At 44.5% G+C, this 20,370-nt stretch overlaps 1 protein-coding gene across 1 annotated transcript in view; it reads left to right on the forward strand.

Annotated features, from left to right (window-relative positions):
- The window catches only part of LOC106588358 (MTSS I-BAR domain containing 1), a 48,081-nt gene that overhangs the window by 14,924 nt on the left and 12,787 nt on the right, over positions 1-20,370 (forward strand). Inside the window, 4 exon segments of the mRNA XM_014177251.2 lie at positions 17,177-17,261; positions 17,510-17,601; positions 18,227-18,301; positions 18,832-18,843. Coding sequence (XP_014032726.2) covers positions 17,177-17,261; positions 17,510-17,601; positions 18,227-18,301; positions 18,832-18,843 — 264 coding nt within the window.

Raw genomic sequence — 20,370 nt, forward strand, 5'->3', positions numbered from 1 at the left:
ACATCATTTACAGATAGCCAGGGGCACATTCTAACACTCAGACATCATTGACAGATAGCCAGGGGCATATTCCAACACTCAGACATAATTTACAGATGGCCAGGGGCACACTCCAACACTCAGACATCATTTACAAATAGTAGGGATGACCAGGGATGTTCTCCTGATAAGTGAATTAGACCATTTTCATGTACTGCTAAGCATTCAAAATGTAACGAGTACTTTTGGGTGTCAAGTACATACATTCCTTCAGGAATGTAGTGAAGTTGTAGTAAAAGTTGTCAAAAATCTAAATAGTAAAGTACAGATACCCCCCAAAAAACGACTTAAGTAGTACTTTCAAGTATTTTTACTTAAGTACTTTATCCGCTGATAGCTGGGCCTGTTAGACGGAGACTTGCATAGTACTTTGGCCACTGTCCGATTTTAACAACAGTCAATGTCAACGAACCTAGTAGCACTCTCAAAGTAAACCTCCCCATAGTCCCCGCAGTCTCTTTTTCTAAGCCCAGGAGCTTTGCCTGAAACCTTTCTAGCTTTACGAAGCTCTACTCCCGTCCCGTCCACCACTGTGGGTGAAATCTACAGCAAAGATGATGTTTCTTCTGAATAACTCTGCGTGAGTTTTTTTACCACAAGGTCATAACATATTCAATTAGAGAAACCTCAGTAGATAATTAGATAACTAATATTAGATAATTAAGTCATGGTTGAGGGATCAATCCTAGGCGTTGCGCTCGACCTACAAGTCCATTCTCCCTGCAGTTCACTGAAAAGTCTGTTTGTGGCGATGGTGTCGCCAGGGCTCTTCCTGTTGCGTGCCTAAACAGCCCTATAGTGTCATGGCTGGCTCGTTCCCCCCTGAACCCATGTCCAATAAGGTACTCTGGGAAATACGAGACCACTATGTTTGTACTCTACTCTCAACTCAGTGGCCACGTTCCAACAATCTCACATATCCTCCTAAGTTTGTCGCCTCTCCTTCAGTGCCGCTGTTCTGAAAGGACTTGTTCCAAACAGTCTCAAATATCCTCCTTCCGTCATCTCCTCTCCTTTACACCTACTGATCTGAAAGGACTTGATAGGTGAAAGCATCGAGGCAAAATCATATTCCATGCATTCACACGTCGGAGGCCACAAAGGAAAGGAGATGAGGAAAGAAAGTTGAGTGTGTACCAATGTGTGTACGGTCCGGCAGAGTTAACAGGTCAACGATCCCCACCTGTCCCTCTCCATATAGATTCTACTGGCATTAATTGAGAGTGTAATAGTATAATTACAAGCGGGCTGACATGGTATGCAGCATAGCAACAGCCGGCGGAGTTCCTGACGTCACTGTTGCACTCGATCCACTGTCAGTATGTTTGGAGGAGAGGGAGCGTGCTCTGCCTCTCTAGATGCGTACATGAAAAGCCTCCCGTAGAGTCAGTGCTCTGCGTACGACGCAATTTACATGGTTGGCTGGGCTCGTAGAAGGAGGGGTGGTAGTGGAGATCTGAGCCATAGAGGACAAGTCTTCTCAAGACTGCCTGTGATGTGTGAAGTGGCCATCGGTAGCCTATATGAAGGAGTGTGTTGACGTAAACCCATAGCTTATGGCACCATAAGAACTGTAAGAGAGGGGTATGACACACTCTGTCTTTCTCTGTCTCTCTCTGTCATCCATCCATGCATTTAGTCCAATCCAGTTGTTATCATTCAATAGTCTGAATTGGGACCCCCCCCCAAAACATTTTCCTATCTAATTACCTTGCAAGCATTGTGTGAGTTTTTTTTTTTTTTTGGTAGCTGGCGACGCATGTAACGAAACAGCGGCTGTAATTCTTTCTTTGTAACCAAGCCGATAGTGAAAATAGCCGAACACCTCAACTATTCAACGTTGCCCTTCCTCCTGCAGCGTGTATGACTATGTTCTCCCCCAGCTGACCGTACAGCCAGAGGACATGTTTGAATTGTTGACTAAGATCACCCAGCAGGTGAGTCTGTTCTTTCATGCGTTTCACAACGCCCAACCCCCCCCACACACACACACACACACACACACACACTTTTAATTAGTTATGAAGCCCCGCTCGTCTCCGCTCGTTAGCGTGAATCAAACAGCATAATTTACCGCCCGTGCGTCTGTTGATAACTACTTTATTGAGGGTAATTGTACTTACTATGACTGTGATATGATATGTGGGTGTCTCACCTAGCTGTCTCTAAATGACTAAAATGTAAATGCTGAAATGCTAGTCTGTTATCAAGGCCCAGTGTTGCCCGGTACCTGTAGCCACAATGGAGTAGATGGTAGAAGTTGGTGATTGAACTGGTCCAGGGTCAGATATTATATTTAGGTTGCTAATGTTTGAGGTTAAGGTTGGGGGTAGGGGAATCTGATCCTTGATCTGTGGTTATAGCTGTATGGGGAGCTCCGTATCATGGTAATGAAAGAGGGAAGTTCTCCCAGTGCAGTACAAGCCCTTACAATCGCCATTTGGCACCTGTCATGAAATATGCAGCCCACATTATGAGATACTACTACTTGTTTATACACGATTGTTCATTGTCTGAAGCATGTCGTCACCACAAAGTGGTAGTCTACTGGTGGAGTCCTATCGTGAAACCGCCCACAGAGAGGTGAGATGCCAGAGGATCCTAAGGGAAAGCTAAGTGGTCACCAGGGGAGCAGCGCATTTTGTAAAGGTTGAACAGGTATTCAATAATTCAGTCATATCATGCTGCAAGACTGACTCACAAAGCACAAGTGGTCTGATTGTTGAATTTAGGTCAAAACAAAGTTGATAGTAGGTCACTGATCTCTTGATTGACGCTCAATTTCACCAATCTTTTTGCTATAACATGTTTTCATTGAACGTGAAACAGGTGCACTGCTATCCAATGAACATTGTGCTTGGGTGGCGTGTAAAAGAGAGAGCCTACCCTCTTCTACCTCCAGAAACATGATGTCCTATTTCTAATTATATATATATTTTATTCTTCTTTTTTTCTTTTTTTTTATGTAACCTTTATTTAACTAGGCAAGTCAGTTAAGAACAAATTCTTATTTACAATGACGGCCTATAATATGTAGGATTCGAATCCCACGTTGGGGCTGTTTACAGTAAACTCAGTACAGTGTTCGTGTTAACTCTCACGGTGTATCATTTCCGTGTTGTTGTCTCACATTAGCCTAAATGCACAATGTTCCTAGAACAATGCTTCATAGTATTTTAAAATGAGAGTACCTCAGGAAGGGACACAGTTACTGTATGGGAGGGGGTCGGGTTGTCTGACTACCTTTTCTCAGTGCTTTGTTGCACACCACGGTACATAATAATTAAACCATTTACTGCTTTTGTGGTACTTGGCGCACAAACAGCACACACCTCGTCCGACACAATTTCCACCAACAGCACCACTCACATGTTGCTAACCTTCAGGCAGCTAGAGAGCATGATTCTAGTGGCCAAGGACTTTAATGCAGGGAAACTCAAATCCATTTTACCTCATTTCTCCCAACATGTTAAATGTGCAACCAGAGGGAAAACCACTCTAGACCACCTTTACTCCACACACAGAGACATATACAAAGCTCGCCCTCCATTTGGCAAATCTGACCATAATTCTATCCTCCTGATTCCAGCTTACAAGCAAAAACTTAAGCAGAAAGCACCAGTGACTCGGTCAATAAGAAAGTGGTCAGATAAAGCAGATGCTAAGCTACAGGACTGTTTTGCTAGCACAGAATGGAATATGTTCCGGGAGTCTTTAGATGGCATTGAGGAGTACACCACATCAGTCACTGGCTTCATCAATAAGTGCATCGATGACATTGACCCCACAGTGACCGTACGTACCACAACCAGAAGCCATAGATTACAGGCAACATCCGCACTGAGCTAAAGGGTAGAGCTGCTGCTTTCAAGGAGTGGGACTCTAACCAGGAAGCTTATAAGAAATCCCGCTATTCCCTCCAACGATCCATCAAAAAAGCGAACACTAAGGTAACCTGCCTAAATGGCTACCGACCCTTAGCACTCACGTCTGTAGCCATGAAGTGCTTTGAAAGACTGGTCATGGCTCACATCAACACCATTATCTCAGAAACACTAGACCCACTCCAATTTGCATACCGCCCCAACAGATCCACAAATGATGCAACAGCTATGTGAGAATGCTATTCATTGACTACAGCTCAGCGTTCAACACCATAGTGCCCTCAAAGCTCATCACTAAGCTAAGGATCCTGGGACTAAACACCTCCCTCTGCAACTGGATCTTGGACTTCCTGACGGGCCACCCCCAGATGGTAAGGGCAGGTAACAACACATCCGCCACGCTGATCCTCAACACGGGTGCCCCTCAGGGTTGCGTGCTCAGTCCCCTCCTGTACTCCCTGTTCACTCATGACTGCATGGCCAGGCACAACTCCAACACCATCATTAAGATTGCCGATGACAGTGGTAGGCCTGATCATCATCAACGATGAGACAGCCTATAGGGAGGAGGTCAGAGACCTGGCTGTGTGGTGCCAGGACAACAATCTCTCCCTGAACGTGATCACGACAAAGGAGATGATTGTGGACTACAGGAGAAGGAAGACCGAGCATGCCCCCATTCTCATCGACGGGGCTGCAGTGGAGCAGGTTGAGTGCTTCAAGTTCCTTGGTGTCCACATCACCAACAAACTATTATGGTCCAAACACACTAAGACAGTCGTAAAGAGGGCACGACAAAGACTATTCCCCCTCAGGAGACTGAAAATATTTTGCATCGGTCCTCAGATCCTCAAAAGGTTATACAGCTGTACCATCGAGAGCATCCTGACTGGTTGCATCACTGCCTGGTATGGCAACTGCTCGGCCTCCGACCGCAAGGCACTAGAGAGGGTAGTGCGTGTGGCCCAGTACATTACTGGGGCCAAGCTTCCTGCCATCCAGAACCTCTATACCAGGCGGTGTCAGAGGAAGGTCCTAAAAATTGTCAAAGACTCCAACCACCCTAGTCATAGACTGTTCTCTCTGCTACCGCACGGCAAGCGATACCGGAGCGCCAAGTCTAGGTCCAAAAGGCTTCTTAACAGCTTCTACCCCCAAGCCATAAGACTCCTGAACAGCTAACCAAAGGGCTACCCAGATCCCTTTTTTACGCTGCTACTACTCTGTTTATTTTCTATGCATAGTCACTTTAGCTCTACCTACATGTACATATTACCTATATATTTTGATTCTATGGATACTGCAGATTGCCTTAAATCCAAGATATACTAGATAGCTATACTAGATGCTATCTGCAGATCAAAGCCATAGGTTTGGCAGTGGAGGCCCAAACAGAGAGTGAAGCGGTGCCCAAAGCCAGCTCTGTGTGGTAAACATTACGCAACGGTAATATGTATCACGGTGTAAACCAAGGCCTCCCAGGTGTGTGTGTGTGTGTGTGTGTGTTAGTATTGTTGTGGAAAATTCGATCCGAAGACTAAGGCAGAGATTATTGAATGATATAATAGAAAAATCTTTAGTAGAAGCAGCTACAAGGGGAGATCTATCTCTGATTTCACAGGGAAGAACTCAAATAATAAATGGTTACATGCCCTTTATACTGTTTAGTGGGAGGTGAATAGTACAATCATATTGTTTACACGACAGTTCTTTCAATACAAGCAACAGCCCCGGAACACAATGTCCTTGTGTTAGGGTGCAGACATACTAGGTGTCTATGAAAGGCATAGTCCAACACAGAACATATCCCTTGAGAAGATACAACAGCTCACCCCAAATTCTGCCACCACAGTATTATCCAAGTGCTTTCTCTGGGTACTGGGAATTCAGAAAATCAGTTGAGTAACTTTTTCTATAAATAAAATACAATTTTATTTTTCACACGCTTCGTAAACTAACGGGGAAATTCTTGTTTTTCGGGCCCTTCCCAACAATGCAGAGAAAGAGAAAATAGAGAATGAATAGAAAAGTAAAACGCATAATAATAAATACACAATGAGAAACGATAACTTGGCTGAAATGTGATATTCCCACCTATACTTAATACAACACATGGAACTTTTATTTTATTTTTTATTTTAAATTTTTTTAAATATTAAAACATACAATCTACTTGCAGTGAAGCCACTCAACATCTACATCACATGCAGTCATCTAACAGACTCTATCCAGAGTGACCCACCGAAGTAACTTTGTATGCATTTAGTTTTCTTATTTGATGGGACTACACACAGGGAAAACATGGTACAGTACGGTGCCTTCGGAAAGTATTCAGACCCCTTGACTTTTTCAACAAAAAATGAGGTTACAGCCTTATTCTAAAATGTATTAAATAAATGTTTTCCATCATCTACACACAATACCCCATAATGACAAAGCGAAAACTTATTTTAGAAATGTTTGCTAATTTATAAAAAAAATTAAAATTAAATGGCACATTTACATAAGTATTCAGACCCTTTACTCAATACTTTGTTGAAGAACCTTTGGCAGCGATTACAGCCTAGAGTCTTCTTGGGTATGACGGTACAAGCTTGGCACAACTGTATTTGGGGAGCTTCTCCCATTCTTCTCTGCAGATCATCTCAAGCTCTGTCACAGCTATTTTCAGGTCTCTGCAGAGATGTTCGATCGGGTTCAAGTACGGGCTCTGGCTTGGCCACTCAAGGACATTCAGAGACTTGACCCAATGCCACTCCTGCATTGTCTTGGCTGTGTGCTTAGGTTCGTTGTCCTGTTGGAAGGTGAACCTTCGCCCGAGTCTGAGGTCCTGAGCACTCTGGAGCAGGTTTTCATCAAGGATTTCTCTGTACTTTGCTGTGTTCATCTTTGCCTCAATCCTGACTAGTCTCCCAGTCCTTACAGCTGAAAAACATCCCCACAGCATGCTTCACCATAGGGATGGTGCCAGGTTTCCTCCAGACGTGATGCTTGGCATTCAGGCCAAAGAGTTCAATCTTGGTTTCTTCAGACCAGAGAATCTTGTTTCTCATGGTCTGAGAGTCTTTCGCACCAAACTCCAAGTGGGCTGTCATGTGCCTTTTACTGAGGAGTGGCTTCCGTCTGGCCACTTTACCATAAAGGCCTAATTGGTGGAGTGCTGCAGAGATGGTTGTCCTTCTGGAAGGTTCTCCCATCTCCATAGAGGAACTCTAGAGCTTTTTCAGAGTGACCATCGGGTTCTTGGTCACCTCCCTGACCAAGGCCCTTCTCCCCCGATTGCTCAGTTTGGCCGGGCGGCCAGCTCTCGGAAGAGTCTTCGTGGTTCCAAACTTCTTCCATTTAATAATAATGGAGTCCACTGTGTTCTTGGGGACCTTCAATGCTGCAGAAATGTTTCGGTACCCTTCCCAAGATCTGTGCCTCAACACAATTCTGTCTCGGAGCTCTACGGACAATTCCTTCAACCTCATGGCTTGGTTTTTGCTCTGACATGCACTGTCAACTGTGTGACCTTACATAGGCAGGTGTGCCTTTCCAAATCATGTCCAATCAATTGAATTTACCACAGGTGGACACCAGTCCAGTTGTAGAAACATCTCAAGGATGATCAATGGAAACAGGATGCACCTGAGCTCAATTTCAAGTCTCATAGCAAAGGGTCTGAATACCTTCTTTAAAAAAAAAAAATGTCTTAACACTTATTTTCGCGTTGTCATTATGGGGTATTACGTGTATATTGCTTAGGAAATAGTTTTATTTCATCCATTTTAGAATAAGGCTGTAACATAACAAAATGTGGAAAAAGTCAAGGGGTCTGAATACTTTCCGAACGCACTGTATATTGCTTTAGAAATGCTGTAGTAGGGTGAATTGGCTTCAGAGTAGAAGAGTCACTGAGTTCATTTTGATCCTGGGAGTAGCTGTGCCTATCAGGGCGTACATGTTGCTCTTTGCCTCCCTGTCATGCTCCCAATGTTCCTAATTTCCAAGTTTTATCTGCTAATGTTTATGAAAGCGTTACAGAGCTTGGCCTCGACAGGCTTCAACCCCACAGACCACACACACTTTGGCTGTGGCCCAATTCTCTTAATAGACATAAAAGCACTGGAATACAAACACTGCTTGGCAGTTATGCCCCCCCCCTTCCTCTCTGTCTGGTCTGATATGATGAAGTTTTGGCTGGTTTGCTTAGTAGGCGTTTTGCTTTCGTGGCTAGCCAGCCATCCAGAAGCCGGCCGGTCAGAAGTGTGTTCCACTCCGGAAATTGGGTCTTGTTAAATCCATGCTACCCCGAGGGCACGATCACCCCTGATGCGCCAGCCTGATATTTCCATATCAGACACACATGTGGGCACAGACACACTCATGCACATGCTTGGAAACACACATGCGGGGAGGGAGGGAGGGAGAGAGAGAGAGAGAATGACCTACACCCCACCCTCATTCTGGTTCTCTGTCGAATTTCAAAGCCCCAACAGAATTAATGAAACAGACAGGGAGATATCTGGCTGCACTAGAGGATGGAGGAGAACGAAGACAGTGGCACAATTTTCAATGGATCCTCTAATAGAGCTGTTTCCATTGGGGGTTTTTTGGGGCGGGAAATGAGTTGACTGGTGTCTTCATTGTGTCGGCAGCCCTTTTTCATTTCTACCTCTCTGAGAATCACCTCAAGGTTTTGTCAGTAAATTAAAGCTAATTAAAGGCGAGCGGCATTCGGGAAGCGGACCCACTGGTATCGCCACCGCCTCACGTTTCAAAGTGAACAAACACGGCAATTAACACCCCAAAATAAGCACGCCACGCACTAGCCCCTCGTGCGCCTCACCAAATAACTATGCTATTCACAGCTGATTACGAAGGCTAGGTACAGTACACACTAGCGGTTCTGGGGGGGCAGGGGGGGCCAGTGCCCCTGTGACAACAATTTTGGACCTCCTTGTGGCCCCCCTAAATATGGAGTATGAAATAATTTTTACATAACACATTTTTGCTATCGTTCTTTTTTTACATCCGTTATTAGACAGTGGCAACGATGATGATTATGAACATGGTCTTTTGCCTGCTAATGCCTGCAATGCAGTGAAGAAAACGATATGACAACAGTAACGTCTAATGTTATTGGCCCCTCTATCAGTACAACTGGCCCCAGCTTGGCCCCCCCAGTTGAAATGATCTAGAACCGCCACTGACAGTACAGTGGAGTTGTCTTGGTAGTAAAAAGAACAACTTACGTTTAAATGCTCTCTCTTCAAACCTCCATTACTCCATAATCTTCCAGACTGTAGTCTCCTTCTCTTTTATTTTCTCCCTTATTTCCTCACGTCTCCGTTTTTCTCATTCACAGCCCATTGACTTTTATCTGGCTATAGCTGAGGCTTATCATCATAACGGTGTCCCTTCTGGTTCAGATTTGGCCTGGTAATATGGGAAGGCCATAAAACACTTGAGCAAGATGGGGATTAGGAGGAAACTTATTTTAGCCCCAGAGGCCTTTCAGCCGCGGCACGGGTCGGCTCGCAACTAGGACTAAACGGTGTCACATTGTCGCGCATTAAGTCTGCTGAATAATCCCAGATCCAGATATGTGTGTCAAAGACGGAGGGATGAAAAGAAGAGAACTAGGCCTCTGTGGCAGGGTCTTGGAAGACGACAAATGGAGTGGGGAACTAATGAAGAGATTGAAGAGAGAGGAGGAGTGTGTGTGTTGGATACTCTGGGGCTTATTCGTTTAGCATTCAGCTGCAATACACATACAGGAAACGGAGCCATGAGTGTAATGCCAATGGGTAGTAGTGACTGAGGCTGCCAGTGGAAAAGTGTTGTCCTGTCCTCACTGGGGCTTTAGCTACAGATTACTGCTCTATTGAGGGAAATGATTTTGCTTAGAGACTAGTGACAAGAACTGGGTCATATTCATCAGGGCAAGCCTTAGCAAAATGTAGCAAACCGTTTCGCAACAGAAAAGAAAAACGAGAATTTCTTATTCAGGTAATTGCTCCCTGTTTCAGTACGTTTTCTTCCATTTGGTGCGTAATGAGTATGACCGTGGAGTGAAATAACACGATGGGTTGGATGAACTGGATGAATAAATGATGTCTTCATTGGTTGACCCGCATCGTTATATACTGCAATTCGGAAAAGGTCAACAGAATCTTGTCAACCTGAACGTTATTTTAAGCCACACCCTAACTGCTGTACCTAACATACAGATGGAATTTCATATTAGTCCCACAGTCTTCCAAACGGCCTGCTTTGGTTTTCACAAGCCGTGCGCTCACAGTTTGTGAGGCCTGTTCTGTTTCCCAGTCGTCTCATAGTCGTGAGCCATCCTCAAAAGCCCTTATGAGGAATTACCAAGAGGCTGGGATGTCTCTCAAACCCCACCCTTATTCTAGGGCTGTCTGTCTGCCTGCATTCCTATAGCCGTCCTGTCTACCACCCCTACTCTCAGCTGTCAGTAGTAATCCTGTCTCCATGCCCCCCACCCCAGCCCCAGACAGCTGTAGGACCACCAATGTACCTAATATAGAAGGGAGAGCCTTCTTCAATCTGATAGTCTGCACAGTTGCATAGACACCAAAACCTGGTTCAAATAGTCTACCATTTGTTTTATTGGGGCGTTGGATTGAGCCTGCGGGCAGGGTTTGCAATTTTGAACTTTTGGGACTAAGTACCATTGGTTCCCTTGTGCCAGGTGAGCTCAATCAAGCTCATCTTAAGTATTTGATAGATTAGTTCTATTATTTGAACCCAGGTCTGATATAGACCGGACTGCGGTCTGTCTTGTAGAGTCTGCCCCATCATACAAACACCACATGTCTATGGCATGAAGATTGACAAGGCTCTACAGGGCTATAAGATGGGCTAATGGGGTGATAGGATGAGTGGGAGGGAAGGAGGTTAGGGGGTTCTCTGGGTCTTATTTAAGGAATCTTGAAGGAATGCGAAGACTGTGCCCCCACCCTTGAAGCTATTTGGAATGTGTAGTTCATTAGTTTCCGCCCTCACTGTTTTGAGGAGGAACACCCTGGGTAAGGAATTTGAAAAAGGAGTTAAGTTGACCTTGAGGGCTGTAAAGAACTGATGTAACACCATGCAAAACTGTCAAAGTGATCTGATATTGACAGCTTTCAGATACTGCACTGTCTCATGATTGGGCCTGCCCATCGTCCCTCAGCCAATCAGAGCTTCCTCAGCAGTAATTGTGACACGATCACAACAGGGTGTTTTTGTTGACTTCACAGGTTGTCACGACGGCGTAGTGGTGTCATTGGTAATTTTTGCAGTAGAATTTGCTAAATTGAACCAGATCCTTTTCCTCAAATGTGAACTTCTTTTGGAAAAATAGTTCTGTTTAGCTAAGAACCTAGAGCCTGTTTTTTGTCCTCTTTTTTTGGTCCTCAGACCTTGTGGGACTTTTCTCTATTTCAAGGAAGGCATCTGCTCATATTCCTTACTTTGTCATGCCCCAGTCAATAAAGTTAATTAAATGTCCGATTCCAAGGAGGAAGGGCTTAGTACCACAGTGCTCTATCCATTACCCTGGCTACAATAGGACTCATGACAATTGACTCGATTTAAAAAATGTTTTTAAAAAGTCAAAGCCCAGACACACGAAATCTAAGAGTTAGCTTCATGGTGGTGCACTGAATCCAGCCGTTGCCACGCTGAAACATCCTCATCATTTCCACTGTATGCATTGGGGTCTTTGGCTCGGCCATGTCCTCATCTGCTCTAATTCCCTGTCCCGGTTCTCTCCCTCCACCGCAGGCCCCTGTGGCGCCGTGGCTGGGATTGGTGCTAGCACTAGCGTAGCATCACACGCTAACACAGGCTAACACAGAGGGACAGGGACAGTTCTGCCTGCCTCCCCAGACTCCCGTCTCAGTAAAGGGTGATTGTAGGACACTGCAGTATCTAAGCAGATATATAGGCGGTGTTACGTTTCGCTATCATAAGAAAAGCTTGGTTGTTGGTAGCTGAAATGTGGTGCTCAACAAGGAGATGGATTTAGTCTTCAGCTTCAGTTTCCCTCCAATAAGAGCCTTCCCACTTCTACACCCACTGACAGCCACAACAATCCATTCAAAACAAACCACAGACAAAACAAAGTCTACACGGCTGTTTCTCATCTACAATATGCTCTTGACTCTGCATTTTCCTCCCTGAGTGGGCCTGCCAGTAGCAGTGTGGTGAGTCTTCATCCCTGCGTTCCGCGCTTGTTTGTGGTACCCTGCCCTTACCCATGCCACACACACACACACACACACACACACACACTCTCCACACCACAGCATCCCAGAGAGACGCCACACATTCCTCATGCCCTGTCACATTGTGTGAGCAGTGGGAGATGGAAAGGACAGCTCCATCTCTGTTACCTACTCAGGGGAAGGCTGATGCACTGACATACAGAGACAAGTGGTTGAATGGGCTTTCAGAGTAACCTAAAGAAATACACCGCAGACACTGTAGAACAACATTGGAAATAACTAGAAGAAGAATGTGCCTTGAAGCATCACTCCCGCTGATTGACCCACGGATCTTGATAAAGTAGTCAGTGACATACTGCAATTTTATGGTAAGTAGTATGGAGATTAGCCTAATTTATAAGTGCACTTCACCGTTTTTAACATCATATTCATTATCTCCAGCACCACACCAGTGTCGACATGTGAAAACGGCCATTTTCTACCTTCTGTTGTCAAAAATATAGGAAGGAGCTGTCTGTTGCTTTACAGATAGCTAGAGATCATACTAAACATATTTGGTCACTGTGGTCACTGGGCCAAAAACGTACGTTGACATGTCTAACTATACATTTTGCTGACTTGTCTAGACCAGACAGAATTATGGCGACACACGTTGGTAAACACACTGGACTGTTAGTGCTGGTCTGGACAAAGAGGTGAATCGATCAGCCTGATTGTCATTAAAATGCCATCAACTCTGCTGTGGTCAATACGTGTGTGACAGCTGTAGCCTGTTTGGCCAGAGGGCGTTGGCCAGCCTGCAAAGTCAGTACAACATGGCAACACTAAACAATGGCACCCTATTCCCTCTATAGTGCACTACTTTCCACAGGGCTCTGGTCAAAAGTAGTGCACTATATAGGGAATAGGGTGCCATTTCACGCAAACTCTACCAGCTTTCATTGCTCTGTATATTTCTAGCACTCTGAGAGCCTATACTGTAGCTACTGCAGCTATGTAGGTCTCTTTTTGGTTTGTAGTATATTACTTTATGTAGGTCTCTTTCTGGTTTGTAGTATATTACTTTATGTAGGTCTCTTTCTGGTTGGTAGTATATTACTTTATGTAGGTCCCTTTCTGGTTTGTAGTGTATTACTTTATGTAGGTCTCTTTCTGGTTGGTAGTATATTACTTTATGTAGGTCCCTTTCTGGTTTGTAGTATATTGCTTTATGTAGGTCCCTTTCTGGTTGGTAGTGTATTACTTTATGTAGGTCCCTTTCTGGTTGGTAGTATATTACTTTATGTAGGTCTCTTTCTGGTTTGTAGTGTATTACTTTATGTAGGTCTCTTTCTGGTTTGTAGTATATTGCTTTATGTAGGTCTCTTTCTGGTTTGTAGTATATTGCTTTATGTAGGTCCCTTTCTGGTTTGTAGTATATTACTTTATGTAGGTCCCTTTCAAACTAATCTGGGCCGACTGTTCCACAACTAGATCAGACCCTTCCTAGATATTTTACGACAAAGCTCATAAAACAGCTTTGCATTTTAATCTTGTTGTTAGTGTCTGCCTATTAAGTTTATTAGCAGTCGGTGAATCATTTGTCATCTACAAATGATACATCAGCATAAACAGTTACCATTTTGTCTTCAATAGGAATAGGCTATATGTTTCTATTGAAACGCTAGGTCATTCTACAAAGACCAGACTGACAGATAGAGATATCAGAGGCAGTTTTCCTCTTGCATCAAAGGTGGGGAGAAGAGGAGAGAAGAGGTAACTCACAGAAGGGGAGAGGGAAGGGGAGGGTGAGAGAGGGCGTGAGGAGAGGGTGAGAAAGAAGGGAGGTGTTGGTGCAATGCAGTGCTCACCATGCCACAGGGCCCCCATGTCACAGCTATTAATAAGGAGTGCTATTCCATACATCAGCTATTCAAGAGGGATCCTGGCAACCAGAGCCCCCGCGCCAACCAATCTGGTTATTTATAGATTTGGGGGTCAGGAGATTTTTTGGGAGACTGGCATTGTAGGGGCGGGACTTCACATACTAGGAGTAGGAGACAGTGTGTGTATGTGTGTGGAGATTGGTGTGTGGAGATTGGTGTGTGGAGATTGGTGTGTGTGTGTGTGTGTGTGTGTGTGTGTGTGTGTGTGTGTGTGTGTGTGTGTGTGTGTGTGTGTGTGTGTGTGTGTGTGTGTGTGTGTGTGTGTGTGTGTGTGGAGCAGGAAGTATGTCCGGAATTTTCCAAACCTCTTCTGGATTTCAATTAGATGTAAACACACCACCACCAAGGTATTGTAGCATATAAACACTACTCCTTACGTAAGATAGTGAGCGAAGGACGGTGTAGAGGAAGATTTGAATTGTAACGACTGTGGCATAATATATTAGGGAGGAGCAGGAGATTTATTACAGATGGGTGCCGTTCAGCAGAGGAAGTCGGATACATTTGTTCTGTATGTAGAGAGGGATGAGGAGGGAGAGCGAGAGAGAAAGAGAGATTGAGATTTATGTTGACTGCTGCTGTCTCCATGGCAACCCTCGAGCATTATGGGGTGGAACATTGTATTTTCCCCTCTCGGTGCTGTCATTTTGCAGGAGACCTGTCATATTGACAAGGCGCTGAGGCGCTTACGTTAGAAAAAAAACACAACTTTTCACTGCTTCATAAACAATGTAGAGATTTTGAATGGTAGTGGAGCAACTGCTAGGCTAGGATAGAACTGTATTAATCCAGCTAACTTCTGAGTTTGCCAGCGTAAGTGCCTATAAGAGAAAAACCTTACAGTTATAGATCTGACTGTCCAGTGGGTGCTTGAAAAATAATGAGCCCCATGTTACCCACAGACATGGACGGTACATAATAGGAGAGCGGTGAACAGAAATCCCCCTAACAAATGTTGAGCTAAAGGAGCACTTTTACAGATGTCGGATCTTAATTTGAGCCAGTTTTCTACAGCGGGAAAATAATCCTGCAGCAACAGGAGAAGTGAATTATGATGTGGATTCTAATCAATTGACATTTTTGTAGAGGTTGATGCATTTTTGGTACGGGAAATTCAAGTCTGAAATTTCCAATTGGAAATTACAAACTTCAGAAGCCTTTTTAAGAGTGCAACAGGCTGATCAAATTAAGATCCTACAGCTGTGCATAATACTGTAACACAATACCCCAACCGCCCTTTAAAATAATGTAACTCCCGGGTTTCATTTTCAATAGCTTTACATGGCCAATCTCTGCAGATGGAAATATGGGTTAGAAATACCATACAATAATATATGGAAATATCACACCATAGCACATTATTATATTTCTATTAATGCAATAGTAGATGGATGACAGAGGGGTCACACAAACAGAGTGACGACAGTCAGACAGCCAATCCACAGAAACCTAGTGAATGATGGATGAGGAAGATGTGAAAAGGAGCTGGGAACTTGAGAAGGGAGAATGTGAACCATGGCTGATGAGCTCCACTTCATGGTTGGATGAATTGACAAGAATGGTCTTTTTAATAATTCATCGACTTAACCCTAGCTGTGGATATTGAAATACATCACGGTACTTCCTAGGAGATCAGTGACAGTGCGATGAAATGGATTTTGAGTATGAAATGGGTTTGGTTTGAGAAACATCATCAGAGCTTGTACTGAATTGGGTAGAATACTGTAGAAAAACTAATTTGTTTTACAGTAATGACTAAATGCACAAGCTGTTTTCTGCAATCCCCACCGTTTGAAACGATGGTCATCAGCAGTGGTTGCAAGTGCAGCAGTACAATACAAAAACCCAAATAGATTAGTTACAGTGGATCTGGCCATTCCATTGTCCACTGCACCATTGAATCACACACCCACTTGTTATAATGGGATGTTTTTGAAGAACTTCCTCCTCCATAGAGCAGCCTGGGTCTTTACTGATGAGGCTTGAAGTCCGAGGAACAATAGCCCAGGAGGGAGTCTCTGTCTGGGGGAGAGAGTGGCCATCTGTCCCCCTGGTGCCTGCATAGCTATTAGCTACTGCTAGTCTGCTACAGTTGAGTGCTAGTCAGTCAGCACAGGGGGGTCAGGAGGGGGGGGTGTGGCTTTTTTTTACTGTCCCCAGGGAAACCAGGGGGGCTTTGTGGAGGATGACACGACTTTTTCTTCTGGCCAGGAATTTTTTTCAACACTTCACACCCTCCTCTACTCCCTCCCTTTTTTTCTGGAGAGGTGAGGTCATAGGCTTTGTTTGCTTTTCACTAGAAACCCTAACGGTCACACTTAAGTGATTACGGCTCTGTGTGTGTGTGTGTGTGTGTGTGTGTGTGTGTGTGTGTGTGTGTGTGTGTGTGTGTGTGTGTGTGTGTGTGTGTGTGTGTGTGTGTGTCAGTGAGTGTGTCAGTGAGTGATGGAATGAACAGTGTGCTACCTCTCCCCTAGCAAGCTCCTCCTGATAGTCCTAGACTTAGACAGACCAGGCCAAATGGAACGGGTGTGTTACAAGTAGTAGCATTTTGTAGAAACCACCAAGTCAGCTAAGTGACGTGCGCTGACTGTCTTTTGAACCCTGTCGAAAGAACCGATCACTGCCTCTGTTGCTTCAGCCTTCCACTGTGGAACTAACTCTCCTGTTTGTGTACATATTTGGACACTGTATGAGTCATTGACGGCGTACTGTTATGTTGGCCTCCGCTGCTCAGGGACACAGCATCCAACTACTGTACGTTATGAGATACTTACGTTTCACTTGCAGCGTTTTTTTTTTTTACAGTAGCACTCTTACTGTTTATCAGTTCGTTGATGCTGTCACACAAAGCGGTTGAAAATGGAATCGACTGTAAATCATCATATCAGTGACCAGGCTTGAAATTCATTTTGATATTGTAGTTTAATGTGAAAGCACATCTATGCGTGCTCTGACTGTTTGTGATTTAGCTCGTGCACCCGTTCAATGATTTCGACAACCTTCAATAATTTGTACAGGGAATAACAGATCGTTATAAAACATTATGAGACGGGATCCCTCTTCAACAGACTCTGCCTGATAGCTTGTGTTGTTGGTCTGGTTTCAGGTGGCACCAGAGACATCGGTTCAGCCCTCACCAGGATGTGCATGAGGCACCGGAGCATCGAGGCCAAGCTCAGGCAGTTCTCCATGTGAGCCCCCGTCTCCTCCTCCTCCTTCATTCTGCCTTTTCTCTTTCTTTTCCATCCTTCTGTCTGAATGGGCCCATTAGCTCATATTGTGGCGAGAGTGAAATAAGCAGAAAAGAGGAGATGAAATTGCGTACAGTGCCTACACACCTAGAGGAATACACCAAGAAAAGTAGCCTTGTAGCAATTCTTCTGTGCTACAGATCGTTATTCTCCGCTCTGTTTGACTTGAGTTGTAATCACCACCCAAGGGTTTTCATCGACTGCCTGATTAACCCTCTGCAAGACCAGATGGAGGAGTGGAAGAGAGTGGCCAACACGCTGGACAAGGACCACGCCAAAGGTACACACACACACACACACACACACACACACACAGTATACTACCTCTTACCACTACAACACACACTTTCTCAAACTTCTCCATTTACAGTCTATACTCTATACTTCACCCCATTATTGCCTGCAGTGCTACAGTATAATGGTTAGCTAGATATCTCCCTTCATAATCCATTTAAGTCAGAACACACCGTTTCCCCTTCAGCGGGTAAACCCTCAGAGGCTCTCCAGAGCGAGCTATCAAATCACAAAGATGCTTGTCTTTTATCACCACAAAATAGCTTCCTTTGTGTTTAAAGGCATTACTTTGCATAGTTAACAGTACAATAGTGCTTTTATGCGCTTCAGCTAACCACCTCGAACCCAATCCCCCTCTCCGCTCAATAATACCCAACCTAGGAGTTCAGTTCTCCCCCTTAGAGAAACAGAGTGCTCCCTCGTTGCAAGGTTTGATTCCAGCCACCGCTTGTCATAACGAAGTTACAGTACGATGGAAAGCGCGTCCCTCAGAACAAAGATCAATCAGATATTATTCCTTTTTAAGAGTCGCCCACGTTTTGGGTGTGCTGCCGCACTTCAAAGCACTGACAATGGCAACGTGCGACACTGTGTTTCCCTTCCTTCCGCAGAGTACAAGAAAGCCCGTCAGGAGATCAAAAAGAAATCCTCCGACACTCTCAAGCTGCAGAAGAAGGCAAAGAAAGGTAGGGTGACTCTGAGGATGCCTGGTGTTGGGTGTGGACTGCTTACGACTGGAACTAGAACTTACAACTTTGAAGCTAAATCCGATTTTGGGGGTGGCGAAAGGAAACTAAAGTGTTGATACTGAATTCTACCAAGACACATCTCATACTGTCCCAGGTGACTTGCCATAGGGTCAGAATAGTAATGGGAAGAGAGGCAGCTGAGCCACATAATTTTGGGACGTTATGTGTCTGGATTTAGGAGGGACTATGTTGTGCAAATAACAGGATAGGACAGAACAGTACTCGAGTCACGTAATCCTTGCTGCATCTTGGCAAATCCTTTGGGATTTTATCACAGACCTTATATCTTTACGATTTTGGGCCAAAGTCTAATATACTGGGCAAGATGATAAGGATCTGTGACAATTCTGCAACCTGTAGCCATTCAAGAACAGGTCCCCTTCTCCTGGGTCTAAACTGACTGAGATTTCTCCTCTCTGCTCCAACAACTGCCATGTTGCATCCGATCACGCCCCTGTTCTTTCCAGCTGACGTGTTCGGTAAGTCGCTGCCCCCTCTAGCTCCCTTTGTGTCACGGTTCTCTGTTGACCTCCGTTGACCTTTCCCACCTGTGTGTGGTCTCGTCCCTGTCCCCCCCCCCACCCCATGTATCCTGTCACATTGTCTACTGGTCTGTTTCATATTGTGCGGTCACATTCCTCACTCAAGGGTTAAAAAAATCTCCTGAATGCCCAAAATAGTTCATCTCCCTGCTTCTCTTACTCTTCCGGTCTCCCCTGAGGTCCCCTCCCCCACCCACTACCCTCACTGTGTCATGAGTTTGGTCTGCTTCCAAATATATCTCACTGACTCCCTTGGGCTTTTGGCTGTGGCTTAATTTCGTATCATCAGGGGAGATCGGGACTGCGGCAAAGTCAGTAAATAATTGTGGAGTTCATTATTTGTCTGGCACCAATATACAGGTAAATGCCAAAATAAAGGAAACACCAACATAAAGTGTCTTAATAGGGCATTGGCCCACCACAAGCTGCCCGAACAGCTTCAATGTGACTTGGCATAGATTCTACAAATGTCTGGAACGCTATTGGAGGGATGCGACACCATTCTTCCACAATAAATTCCATCATTCGTTTTTTTGTAGATGGTGGTGGAAAAACTCTCAGGCGCTGCTCCAGAATCTCCCATAAGTGTTCGTTCACACACACACACACACACACACACACACACACACACACACACACACACACACACACACACACACACACACAAAATGCTCCTTTTGAGACCCCTCCTTCAAAGTCACTGAGATCTCTTCTTCTAGCCATGACCCTAAGCATGATGGGATGTTAATTGCTTAATTAACTCAGGAACCACACCTGTGTGGAAGCACCTGCTTTCAATATACGTTGTATCCCTCATTTACGCAAGTGTTTGCTTTATTTTGGCAGTTACATGTAGATCTCCTCTGAAACCCAGCCACAGCCAACAATCAGGGCCTCTTCTTTGACAGCTATGATATTATATAGATTTGTGAGAAGCTTGTCAAGAAAATTGCTTGTTGTTTAGAGTTATGTTTTGACTTGACTCCTGCACTGTCTCACCCTGACCGTATCCTGCCTGTTATGAAACCAAGTACAGCTTAGTTTGTATCTTGTATTGTGATATACGTGTTTACATCATTTGTAGAGTTTCGGCGTATATCATTCTTGTTTGTAGAGGTTTAAAATGTTGTAATATTCAATGTGAGAGAATGATTCAACATTATGAATGATACCCCTTTGCATACATTCACCAAACACAAAGAATTTGCAAGTACAACGAAAAACTAGACATTTGCTTTTTGAACCAGTCTGTTTGTCTGTTTTAGTAGCATAAAAGGCCTATTATGATTATAAACAAGGCCATATTATCCTGACCATCAAAAGAGTTTGATTTCCAGCTTCAACCTCACCTGTGAGACAAAACAAACAGGACCGATAACTGACCCCTGAGGAACCTCAGATGTGGTCAGAGCTCTCTGGTTCAATAGTCTCCCTAGCCTGTTATATAGCACAGGGAAACTCCCC

Source organism: Salmo salar, chromosome ssa27 (genome assembly GCF_905237065.1).
Source record: "Salmo salar chromosome ssa27, Ssal_v3.1, whole genome shotgun sequence".
Taxonomy (NCBI): Eukaryota; Metazoa; Chordata; class Actinopteri; order Salmoniformes; family Salmonidae; genus Salmo; species Salmo salar.